We start from the raw sequence: 12,832 nt of genomic DNA on the forward strand, positions 1-12,832 counted from the left end.
TAAAAATGGCTGTTACATTTTTAAGTATTATAAAACATTTAAAAATGTAAAAAACATTCTTGCTGTTAGCTTGCCAGTCATACAAAAACAAGTGGTAAAGGCCAGAATTTAGTAACCCTTACTACATAGCAAAATACCTCCTCAAAGGTCCAACTCCAACAGTTGTATCTCATGTCAAAATCAAATACAATTTCTTGATAATAATAAAAATAAAGATAACCTTGTTAAGCCTCTGATAATCGTCAAGTGAGGCATAAAATAAGGCATAAAACATATAATGGCAAAAATGTATTTGCCACCGTCATGCAAGATGTCCGTCATGGGTATATTTGGATGGCATGACAGACTGAAATACCTAAGTATCACTGTAGTAGAAGATATTTGTACGAAATATGCATGGAGGTTTTGCCAATTTATTGCGTTAAGTCAGAAAACAAATACAATTTACTGGAAAAGTGATAAAAAAAGGTTAATGGCAGTCTTTAGTAAATAAAGTTCCTAACTTATTTGTATATCATTACCATTTAACACTTGATTTTTAACTTCTCCTGAATTATAACTTTTACCAATAATATTTTCATTAATTTCTACTCATGCCAATATGCAAATTTTACCTGCAGTTCCATAAACTCTTCCTCCTGTCTTGATATTAAGATTTACAGGTGCTGTTCCATAGCTCCTAAAAGTAAAAATTACATTAAGAAGCTTAATCAAAGTAATAAGTCAGCAAAAATCTCAATGCATTCAGATAAACTACACACATACAAAATCTGAATTACTGTGTACTCATCGAGATAAATTTACATTAAAAGATACTTTCATTTAAAGATTCAAAACCCTAGATTAAAATACAAAGATAAAAAACATGGTCAACACTGTGTACTAGGTGGAATCCTACCTTAAAATGGACTTGCCTAACTGTATATTATTTTTATTTTGAAAACAACTTTGTAAAATTAAATTAAAATATTTTTCTGTCATGCATTTTATTTCCTTCCTATGGCAACTATTTTGTCATTTCTTCAAAAATTTTAAGTTTAACATTACAAGTTAACCTCACTTTATGCTTTATTTGTAGTCTTGGGGAAAAAAAAGTTCAGTCCAAAGGAAATGGTCTTCCTTCAAAACCTGTCTCCCTACAAACTTCTTTCATTTTGGTAAGGTGTTCCTACAGGAAAAATCCGACCCCAGCTTGTAATAAAAAAGACTTAACTGTGAAACTTTCCATTCATTGCCCTTTGGATGAACATAAACTTTATGTATGAAGACTTAAAAAGTTTCAAGTCACTTAAGATTTTGGTATTCTAGGACTATGATCAATAATGTGCATAAAAAGATGCCTTTGTTTCAAAGGAGAAGTCTAAAAATTCACTAAACTGTAACGCAGTGATATCACTACCAGGAACTATAGCACAAAGAAATTAAAAAGAAAATCAACTATGTACAAAAATACTTATAGATGCTTTTTTTTGTAATTGCAAAGAATTGGAATTGAGGAATGGCTGAACAAATCATGGAATACAAATGCAATGGAATATATTGTGCCAAAGAAATGATGAAAGGAAAAAAAGTGATGAAATGGATAATTTCATAAAAACCCAGGAAGACAAATTCAAACTGATCCAGGGTGAAACAAGCAGAATCAGGAAAACATTTTACATAATTACAACATTATAAAGACAAACACATTTGAAAGCATTAAGGATTCACAAAATGACCAACTACAATTCCAGAGGAGAAAAGGTTGGAGGTCACTAAAACATAAAGTTGGTTTCTTAACTGCCAGCAAGGCCGCTATTTTCCTCTTATTCATTTCTGGGCCCAGTTCCTTGTTTATTCATAGTATCTGCTTAAGACATATGTACCACTGGACAAGCTCTAGCAATTGTCCTTCTACTGTACATTTGAAAAACAATTATTCATTTGTTTCCTTTGTGGACAGTTATTCACATTTTTTTAGTTTGAATAGTGATTTCATCAAATAGACTTTGCAGTGTTCTGGGGATTACTACAATCAAGCACAGTGTTCTTGTAAATATGAGCGTAAGGAGGAGCTCACCACCTATAGAGAATCCCTTTTAGATACAGATTATGTACTATGCATACATTTTCTACATAACAAGACATAAAACCATGTTTTGTGCAATATTAATAGTCTGAGGATTAAACAAAGGTATTTCTACTGTTACATCCTTTCAGGAACCATCCACAATTTTTAACGTATGAATTAGAGGCACCTTGTCTCTGATGATGCCATTCTGCTCTATGGAATAAAATGCTTTTTTACATTAAAAAAATAAGTACACAAGGATTTAATATTTCAGTCAACTGTGTGATTATAAAAAAAGATGTGGGCTGATATAGTTTTGAAAACCTTGTTTCCTAGTCATGCTATTTAACTTAAAGTCATTAGACATAAAATGAGATGTTCTCTATAGATGACAAAAGAAAAGGAAGAAAACAAGTTTAAAATAAAGGGCAGGGTATTCCGATGTAAGGCAGACTTTTCTGATAATGTGACTCACATGGTGCCATTAAATGAAGCTGAAAAACTACATTTTGCCATTTTTTTTCTTTTGGAAAGACAGATTCTTATACATTTGGAATGGTTTAAATGCAACTTTGTCTGAGATGTGCAGTAACTATGTCAAGATATTGGTTAAATTCCCAAGGTCCTTATGAGTCTGTAACTTCATGGTAGGATTTGCAAAAGAAAGACGATTTATTTTCTCTGCAGAGAGCAAAATCTCTAATACAACATGTTTGTCGTCTAATGATGGAATTGACATACAATACTTAATGTGCTATAATGAAAGGTAATGTACCTTTCATATACAAAGGATATGAATCAATACAGCAAAACGAAATATGGAATAACTTACTTAGTGAGACATTTAATTGTGTGTTTTTTTCTTAAACTGTGAATACTAAATAAAAAGGATGGGGATGACAACAATATGGACATTAATCCCAACAACCCACTGAAATTGTTTTTGATACTATTTTGGTTGATAAAAAAAAAAAAAAACTTTAAATCTGAACTCTAATTTGGGTAAGCCAACGAATAAGAAACTGTGGTAAAAGAAGATATACAAGTATACCCTACTATCATATTCCTGACTAGCATGTGTTTTGTCCTGAAAATGTTGTAACTTACCAATGCCTTGAAACTTCATTGTTATCTTATTCAGCCAATGGTTGAGGACATAAAATGGATGATGGGGGACAATTCAAGGGAGCATTTGATCCTCAACAGTATTAATTTCTCTCCATGTAAAATCGCTTACAATTATACCATATTTATGTGTACATGAGCATTATCCCTATGGAACTGCCTCCATGTGTTTTACCTAATTTAACATTCTCATGGAAACAACTGATATTCGGTAGGATATATATAGCTGTGAAAAACAAACTCTTGCTATTCAACTTAACAAACAGTTTTCCCCTTTAACGTCAGTAAAACAAGGTAACACTTTGTGTAGTAAAAATTTAATGCAGATTTACTTGTTTTCCCAAGTTAAGGAATGGTAGAGAAGTGGAAAAAGAACACACCCAACAACTATTCTGGTTTGATATGTACACTTTATGTCTCATAAAGCCTTTAGTTTACTCCTCTGAAAGTTAACTCACCCATACTGTGGTCCTCCAGTTTTAATATCACCGATGGTGACATGAACATCATCTTCATCATCGTCACTGTCACTCTCACTATCATCTTCAGTCTCAGTCACCTTCTACACAGAGAATAATTTAAAAGATTCTTCAGTTACCTAACTTATCAAAGAGTCACTAGGGTTGGAAGAGGTGGAAAGTGAACTGTGGTACTAAACCAAAAGTTCCTTAATTATCTTGGGAAGACAATCTTCCATCACTGGAGGATCAGCTGGTTTTATCATTTCCAACTCTGAGCTTGATATTATATGTGAAGTAGGAGAAGTAAAGAATTCAGGTGCATTTTTCTCAGAGATATGATGCTTAGCCTGTGTGTGCACATCGCTGTTTGTGTAGCTGTCTCTACACCTCTCTTCTTTGGGGTGAATGCTTGAGTTATTTGTGAGGGAGCTGTCTTTTGTTCTGTCAGTTTTGTGTCCAAACACAAAGAAGCCAATAAAGAGATGAAACAGAGTAACACTGCTGGAGTATGGTTCCATATAAAACCTCAAGCTGGGCAATTCACTGGTCTTGCCTTTCCTGGGAAAAGGTGAAAATATTTATCTTACTGACAGAATCTTGGGTAGAAACACTGTCCCATATAGCAAGTATGGTATCTGAAAATGACCATGATTTTTGTCAAAATCCTTTCCTAATGCTATCCCATTGAACCTGGGTTTGAATTTTGGCTCTGACACCTCTCACCCATGCACCACAGGAATATAACAGCTTCACTGGGCCTCAGTTTCCTCATCTACAAAAGGGGAGACAATGGGGGCGAGGGTAGTTGGCCTTAATGACTTTAATGAAGTCTGTTCTAGCTCTAAGTCCATGATCTTTACACATAAACAGTACCCTACTTAGGATATTTTGTCCCAGAGAGTCTTTTCGTAAGTTGCTTAACTTGAACAATCTTCTCAAAGAAACATTTACTGATAGTCAAGTCTTCAGTGCAATTGCTCTAAATTAAATTAACTTATAACACAAATACTACAGAACCTAAATATTATGTGCCACAATGTTCCTATGGAAAAATGCCTTTATAGTTCTTGGTTTGCCAGGGTCACATAACAGCCCTGCCTAAATGTAGTGAGAGCAGGAACTTCCTCAGCTAGACCCAGGCCACTCTGTGAGAATGGCCATCTACTTTTGTGAGACGCTAGAAGAGGAATGCAAGGATTCAGATACGGAGTTGTAAGGGCCAGGGCTAAATATGGAGATCACTGCTTGGGTTGGCTTTTTTTTTCTACTCAACTACTTCCCTACCTTTACCCCCTTTTTTGGTTTAATAACTCTCTCCCCTAAAACCTTAAGGATGCACGTATATACACAAGTACTTCCCTTTCTATTCTACCAACTCTTGTTTCCCAATAGGATTTCCTCTCAAGCCTAATGTGGAATCAAGTAACTGATTAATGAACATTTACTAAGTGCCTACTACATGACAGACACTATGCTAGGTTCCGGAAAATCAAATACAAAGGAGTCTAGTTCCATAGCTTTGAATGAATTTTCCTGTCCCTAAAATGTATAGACTTGTTAAGGTTCAAAGGATTTTACATGCTAAAATGGAAGAAGAAATATGTAGGGAGTAAAAAGGTTCCCTGTTTTCCCAATCCTCTTTTTTCAATTAGATGCTGTAAAAAAAAATTTACATTTAAGCAATATATGTTGTGAAATTAAGAATTTTTTTATATTTCAGAAGAAAATAAGATTCAAACTATCCTAACCATCTTATCAAAAGAACTGGGGTTAGGTGAAAGCAAAACCTAAACAGTTAGGAAGCTAAGGGAGTGGAAGAATGGGAATGTGTGAAATGGAAGAATGGGAATGTGGTAGGGGAATGGCAGGGTTTACATATTCTCCTTTCCCCTAGCCATTACCATCAGATGCTAGTCTGGCCGGAGGTGGAAAGAGAACGACAGGAGGGCAAACTGTGTAGGAGCACGGGCAGTGGGGTGGAGGTTGAAGGGGAAAAATTCCAGGTAGCGGCAAGCAGGAAAGGAGAGTTCCTATGGAGACCCAGTCACTACAACAGAATAGTTGTCCATTCTGGCTCAAAGCTGGGGAACATTCTGACAAAGACAGAGCAATAAATGGTTTGGATATGACACAAGGACTTTGTAACTCAGTGCCTAAAATGTTCTGACTCTCTAACTTAGGCACTGGAAAACCTAACGAAATTGAGAGGATAATTACTTATGAATTTACTTAATTACTTATGACTATCCATTACAAGCAAACTACTCTGGCTATGGTTCCCCTAAAGATATAATATTCTGAGAAAGCAGAACAAAATAACAATAATAAAAGCTTGAATTTACACAGTTTTTTGGAGCTCAAAAAGTATTTTTCTTAAAGCTGTCCTATGCAGTAGATAATCAGAAATACTATTAACCCCATTTTATGGCTAAGGGAACTGAGGTTAATAGAGGCTAAGTGACTTGTTCAGTCTCAATCGCTATTAATTGATTCCTGGATCTTAAGATTACAAATCCAACGCTTTTTTGATAATATCAAGTTCTAAACTCATAAAGGCTTACCTTAAGCAAAGAAAAATACTTCTTTACAAAACACCCCAAAGTATATAAAAATTATACTAGTCTGATAATAGACATAATTAAACTTACTGGTTTCGATATCCCATTTTCTGCAGTTTCATCTTCAATTCCAGATGGAGGATTAGCACTTAAAAAAATAAAATATACTCAAGTCAGTTATTATATAACTAGTGTATAAACACTATCATATGCCACATTAGCATTTTTCAGGTCACTCATTCAAAAAAATATAACTGACTACCACAAATCAGACAATGGTACCTGTCTTCAAACCACTTATAGTCTTGTTTGGGGTGAGGAGGGGTCATGGTTGTGTTGGTAAAGAGAAGGAACATATAAAAATAAAAATACAACAGAATGTAACAATGTAGGGAAAGGAACAGAAAAATGACATTAGACAATATCTAGATAAATAAGTAGATAGATACTTTTAAGGTTTACAAAGCCTTTTCTTGCAAGTACTTTACAGATGAGGACTCCTCTGGGCAAGTGAAACAAATCACTGATCACTGCACAGCTAAGTGATAGAATTGAAAATGGGTCTCTCGACCCCAATCTAAGTGCTCTCCTTATTATATCATGCACCTACAAGAGTTCAAATGCAATGAGAGATTACTTTTGGCTGATAAGAAGTACTCATGCTAGCCAATTCCATTCTCTAAATCAATCACCTATAATTGAAACAGTAAGGCAAATAACAACAATGTAGATGATAAATATCACATGCCTATGTAGTTTTGTATCACAAAGCATACGAGACTCTCCACACAGAAGGCAGAAGTAGTAAGCCATTTATTCAGACACCAGAGAACCAGGTCCCACATGCCATTTATCCAGTCTATCACAGCACTAAAACATTCCACACACGGTATCACAACCTGGAGCCTCGCCATTCCAAAACCTCTCTGACCCCCTGCTGGAGTCTTCCCTAAAACAAACTCACAGCACAGCTAAGTCAGCCTGTTCAGTTCTGACCATCACGAGGGTGGCCATTAGCAGCCACCAGCAGCCATAACATCTTTCCCTCAACATTTTCTGTGATAACTTCCTGTTCCTGTCAGGAAGCTCCTCCCACCACATATATCTTAGGCTTCCTGTGACATAAACAGGTCACATGGCCTATTAATGGGTGGGAAAGATCTTCAAATCTAATTGCTAGTACAATAATTTAATTGCCCATTTCAAATGGCAAATACCTGGAAACTATTTTAAGTGATTATATAGAAAAGTGTCCTCTGATTTGGTAAAGACTATTACTATGTCCAACTTCAACCTTAAAATTCCTATAAACTGAGATCAGCTCAAATAGCTCCTTTACTTTTCCTCTTTTCATTACAGGATTAATATAACTACCATGAGCAACGTACCTTACATAAAAGTTAAAAAAATACTAATGTTTATATTATGACCAAAATAGTATTTTCTGAGTAAAGATACCTGGTACTACACTAAGCCTCTGCCAGAAAGAAGTTTCCAATATCTATATGGGTTATACAGTGGGAACCATTAAGAACCTCATGTTGTAAGAAATGATGTGATAAATACAGAGAAGCATAAAGTAGAGCCAAGAAGACAATATGCACAATGCCTATACAATAATGCAAATGAAAAGACCCACAAAAAGTTAAAACTCATCAAAATTATAAAGAACTAGGATGATTTGAAGGAAGAAATATGAGAAGATTCCCCCGCTTTGCAGAGGTTGGTGGTTCACAAGTACTGTAAATTATATACATTTTCAGAGATTTTCCTCTCCTTTTCCTTTTTTTGTCTTTCAAAAAATAGTATTTTTTTTAAGAGAGAGTTCTGTGAGGGGGAGGAGGAAGGATACTGCAGCAAATTAAGGTGATACTTAAAAAAAAAAAAGACAGCAATGAAAACTTATTTAAAAAAGAAAACCGAGATAAACACACATGGCAGAGAAGGATTGTGAGAAACAAAGCAACTAGATGGCCTATTAAAAACCTTTTAAGTATTTGGTGTCATGGTTCAGGAAAAGGCTCATATTTTCAATAAGTCCAGTGTTCTCTGAACTAGATTTAAAATGTTTGTTCTTGTTTTATTGATACTTTTTGTTTTTTACAATCATTTATTTTCAAATATAAATCACTCCAAGAAACAAAAGATTTTTTTAAAATTCAGCACAACCAACAGAGGTCAACACCTGAAAGCATATTCATCTCCCCATGTAAAATCCAAATTCATAACTTAATAATGGTGAGATTGGCACCATTACATAATCAGCACATGTATCAATTGGCAATTTCACTAACCTGGCATTTTCTTCTTCTGGTCTTTCAACTTCATTTTCATCTGTCAAGGAAAAAAAAAAACCCAAAACGAATGAAATGTCAATGAATCTTTACTTTAAAACTGGAGATATAAATACTAACCCAATCTTTCAAAATTCGGCCTATGTATCACATACAGATATGTTCCTTCCTTCTTACAAATATCTAAAAACCACACAGGTTTTTAGATTTCTTAAAAATAGAAAATCAGACCTTACTTCTATATTTTAAGCTAAATTTAAGTTTCTCAAGTGTTGGCCTCTCAAAATCTCATCATTTAATGCTATTGGTAAATTGTTCCTGCTAAACAGTCTAATTTTAGTTTCATCAAAGGGATGAACGGTATAGACTTGTATTATTTTAACTATGCAATTCCAAAAACATGACAGTATCCAGAAGAAACTTGGATGCCCCTACACTTGTCCAAATGTCAAACATCTGTCTGCGTTATACAGGCAAACAGCATCAAATACAAGGTTAAATTCTCTTTTAGAAAATATGCACATGAAACATAACTACAGTAAACATAAACTAACCTAAAAGGAAGAACAGGGTTAAAGAAATGTCAGTAGGTGAGCGAGGGAGGCCAAACCCATTTATTCCACATTTATTAACTAGTTTGTGATTCAGCAGGTGGGGGTAGGGAGACGCAAAACTTCCCACGCTACTATACCTCACGTTAATTAGGGTAATGCGCTAATATTTTACTGGCTACATCCAGGGCGTTACTATTGAGTCGCTAATGAAAAAAGACAAAAATAAAAAATGAAGTGGGCTCTTACGAAGGCCCTAAGCAACTTCATAAATCAGCTAAGCAGCAAACAAGCCCACTGGTTCGCACTTTTTATTTTGTTTGTAGTTGAGTTTCTAAAAAGAAAGGGCATTAGCATTCACTCCTTCATCAGCCCTGTCCGGGAGAATAAAGGCGTGAACTCAGCCCAAAGGGCCATTCAGCACAGTCCCCGGGGCTTCACGGCTGAAGGGGTCAGGGGTGTGCACCCACAGGGTAGCGGGCAGGCCGCTGGGGGCCGCGGGAGCTCCCAAGTCCCCAGCTGCCAGGCCCGGAACTAGGACCCAGGGCACGGGGAACGTGGGTTGCGGGTGGAGAAGGAGGAGCTCCCGAATGGTTTACGCGCGTAGCACTCGGGCCTAGTGTCCTGGCCGATGCAGGCAGGCCCATGGCCCGAGGCGCAAGTCCGGCCCCTTCCCCCCCACGGCAGGACCCGTGAAGAAGAGGCCTGGAGCAAAGCGGCGGGGGAGGGGGAGGGGAAGGGAGAAAGGGAGCGACACCAAATTGCGTACCGCCATAGAGCCACTCTTCCTCCTCATCCCCACCAGTCCCGCCGCTCAGCTCCGACACCAGCCGCTCCACCTCCCCGGCCGACATGGCCGCCTGGACTACGACTGAGAACAGATGCCGGGACCACCAGCCGGGCCTTCCCCCTAAGTTCCGCTTCCGACCCGGAGCGCGAGGGCGCTGGACCGGGAAACGCACAGGAGCGGACAGAAGCAATGGTCACGATGACTAGCCCCCTGGGACAGGTTAGCTTGCGCAAGCGCAGCTCGACATGAGCGGCGCGACGCGAGGACAGCCCAGCCAGGTACGCGTGCGCCTGCGTACGCGCTTGCGCAAATACGCGGCGAGCGTCTGCTCCTCCCCCGCACGCTCCTAGGAGAGGGTGGTCTTTCTCACCGACGATTTCCTGCCTCTTTGGGCATCCTTCCTCTCGTTTAGAGCGCTCTCACATTTTCATGGCCATGACCGCTTTTCAATTCTCTGCCTTAGGTGTGCTTCCACCATACATGCATACTTTCCTTAGGTCCGCAATTTGTTTTTTCCTCTACATTTTTTCCGCCCAATCTTTAGAAAAACATCCTGTTTTATAAAGGATACAGAATTATTTCTCTGCCTGAGTGCATTGATTCCTTCTCTTTTTGGCACAGAAAAATCAATTCAACTTCAATTCAGTAAACAAAGCTAGGCTTTTGAAGAGGTGCCCCACTCGCCCAAAAAAAGGTCTTCCCTACTCCTAGTAGAAGGAAATCAGACTTTGTTCTGCATGCCAATAAATGGGGGCACATCATAGCGTCAAAACTTGTTTTTAAATATTTTTTAAAAAGAAGTTCTTACATTTTTTCTCGTTCAGTCTTGTCTTCCTGACTCCAAGCCCAGCGCTCTCTGTTCCCTTTGCCACCTACCTGCCCAGCTTATTCGGAGGTATTCTAATCAGTTGAACGAGCCAAGACAGTTACAAAAGACCCAAGATGAAAAATGCTATCCACCTCCAGAGAGAACAGATGAACTCTGAGTGCAGATTGAAGCATATTTTTTAGTTTTATTTTTCTTGCTTTTTTTTTTTGCAACATGGCTTATGTGGAAATATGTTTTGCATGACTTCACATGCATAATTGATGTTGCTGGCTTTCTCATGGCTTGGGGAAAGGGCAGGAAGGATAGAATTTGAAACTCAAGCTTAAAAAAAAAGAATGTTAAAATTTTTTCAAATATACAAAAATAAAAGAAATCCTTGTTTTAAGATTGCGTTGGCCCCTGACCCCTACCTTTGAATTATCTCAAATGCTTTCTTGCTTTAGAGAAGTCATGGGGTATCACGGATAGAGTTCTAGACTTGGATTTACAAGGGTCTGTGTTCAAATCCTATAATACCTTATTAACTTTGTGTCTCCTGGCAATTCTCAATCTCTCAGAGCCTCAGTTTAGCTATTTGTAAATGCATAATTGCATTACCTATCTCAGATTTCTTGTGAGGAAAGAAACCTTATAACATGAGCTATTAGTAATATTGTAGAATGTTTGAACTGGAAAGGGCTCCTAGATCATCCGCACATGATTCACAGAGGAGGAAACTGAGACCCAGAAAGGTAAAATCATTTATCCAAATAAACTGGGATTTGAACTTAAGTCTTATAACTCCAAGACTACGTTTTTTTCTACTTTATTATTATTCACAATGCTCTAAGATGCCCCTTTCTCTTCCTTTTCATGAAGACAGCTCCAAACCCCATTTTCAATCAAGTTCTCTTGCGTTATACCCTAATGAAGCATACTTTACACTTCTACACTTGGTTTTCTTTCTTTAAATGGTATCTCTTGTTGGTTCATACCAGCTTTATCTATTTCATACAGTTAAGATTCTATGAAACATAAAGGAAATAAACGAATTATAGAGTGACTATCACAGAAGTGAATGCTTAGCCAGTATTTTACCATTTGATGGTGAGAGGGACAATGACTACTGATCTTTGTAAATCCAGGTGTATGCAACACATGCAAAATAAAGCATGGTGTGATAGATAAGAAGGCAAAACATTCAGGAGAATGGGTTCTAATTCTGGCTATACCAATAGCTGAATAGGCTCAGGCAAGCTTCTCAGGCTTATGTTTTGCTTTGCTTTAAGGGAAGGAAAATGCCTAACAGGGTGGAGCACTCGATAATTACAGTATAACAGGTATAACAAAGACAGCTTGGTCACCCAGTGGATAGAGTGCTGGGCCTGGAATCAGGAAAACCAGCATTCACATATGGCCTCAGACATTTATTAGCTGTGTGACCCTGGGCAAGTCACTTTGCCCTGTTTGCCTCTGTTTCCTCTTCTGTAAAATGATCTGGAAAAGGAAATGGCAAAGCTTTCCAGTGTCCTTGCCAAGACACCCAATGGGGGTCATGGAGAGTTGAGAAAAACCCAAATGAGATCATGAACTAAAACATGACTAAAATAACTGAATGACAATAACAATATAACCAGGCTTTCTTACTGCTAGTTATCTTTTTCTAATGTAAATGTCAAATAAAATAGCTTTACTTGATCCAACTTCAAATCTTTCACAAAACGTGATAGGCCAGACAATGTTTCACAGATAGGTTATTTACCAAATAGTGGGAAATCAGCATAGCTGGTTCTAAAGTTAAAGACAAATCATATTTAAAACGCTGCTTCTGGGTTTTTAGATTTTTTTTTCAATCTTCATTTTCTTCAAATTGTGAATTTTTTCTTCTAAATGAAGATTATATTATTGTTTTCAGTACTCATGCTTAATTTAGTGTCATTTATGTATAATTCTATTATTGATAATAGTAACTCACATTGATATAGTACATTAAAGTTGAGAAAGCACTTTGCACACAACAATTCCACGATGAAGTTAATACCCATTTTATAGGTGAGCAAATTTAGATTAGAAGACTCTTCTATGGTACTAGTACCCCAACTCCAAATCAAACCAAATCAAATCAAAACTCCAACTCTAATCTTTTGATATCATCTCTGGCATCAACACATTACACTTCTACCTCTTTTCAGTTT

The 12,832-nt window shown here is 37.2% G+C and overlaps 1 protein-coding gene across 10 annotated transcripts in view; it reads right to left on the reverse strand.

Annotated features, from left to right (window-relative positions):
- FIP1L1 (factor interacting with PAPOLA and CPSF1) overlaps nt 1-10,133 on the reverse strand; it is an 86,120-nt gene extending 75,987 nt beyond the window's left edge. For 3 of the 10 annotated variants that reach the window (XM_036762633.1, XM_036762632.1, XM_036762631.1), the window contains exons 1-5: nt 9,809-10,087; nt 8,489-8,528; nt 6,285-6,342; nt 3,634-3,737; nt 615-679 (exon numbers count right to left, since the gene is read on the reverse strand). In XM_036762633.1, the coding sequence (XP_036618528.1) occupies nt 615-679; nt 3,634-3,737; nt 6,285-6,342; nt 8,489-8,528; nt 9,809-9,893 (352 nt within the window). In that variant the 5' untranslated portion in view covers nt 9,894-10,087. Of the gene's footprint in view, nt 1-614; nt 680-3,633; nt 3,738-6,284; nt 6,343-8,488; nt 8,529-9,808 lie in introns of all 10 variants that reach the window. The other 7 variants (XM_036762630.1, XM_036762629.1, XM_036762625.1 and 4 more) reach the window with 5 other exon arrangements.
- Nucleotides 10,134-12,832: the final 2,699 nt, after the last annotated feature.

This window comes from Trichosurus vulpecula, chromosome 6 (genome assembly GCF_011100635.1).
Source record: "Trichosurus vulpecula isolate mTriVul1 chromosome 6, mTriVul1.pri, whole genome shotgun sequence".
In the NCBI taxonomy this organism is placed as follows: domain Eukaryota; kingdom Metazoa; phylum Chordata; class Mammalia; order Diprotodontia; family Phalangeridae; genus Trichosurus; species Trichosurus vulpecula.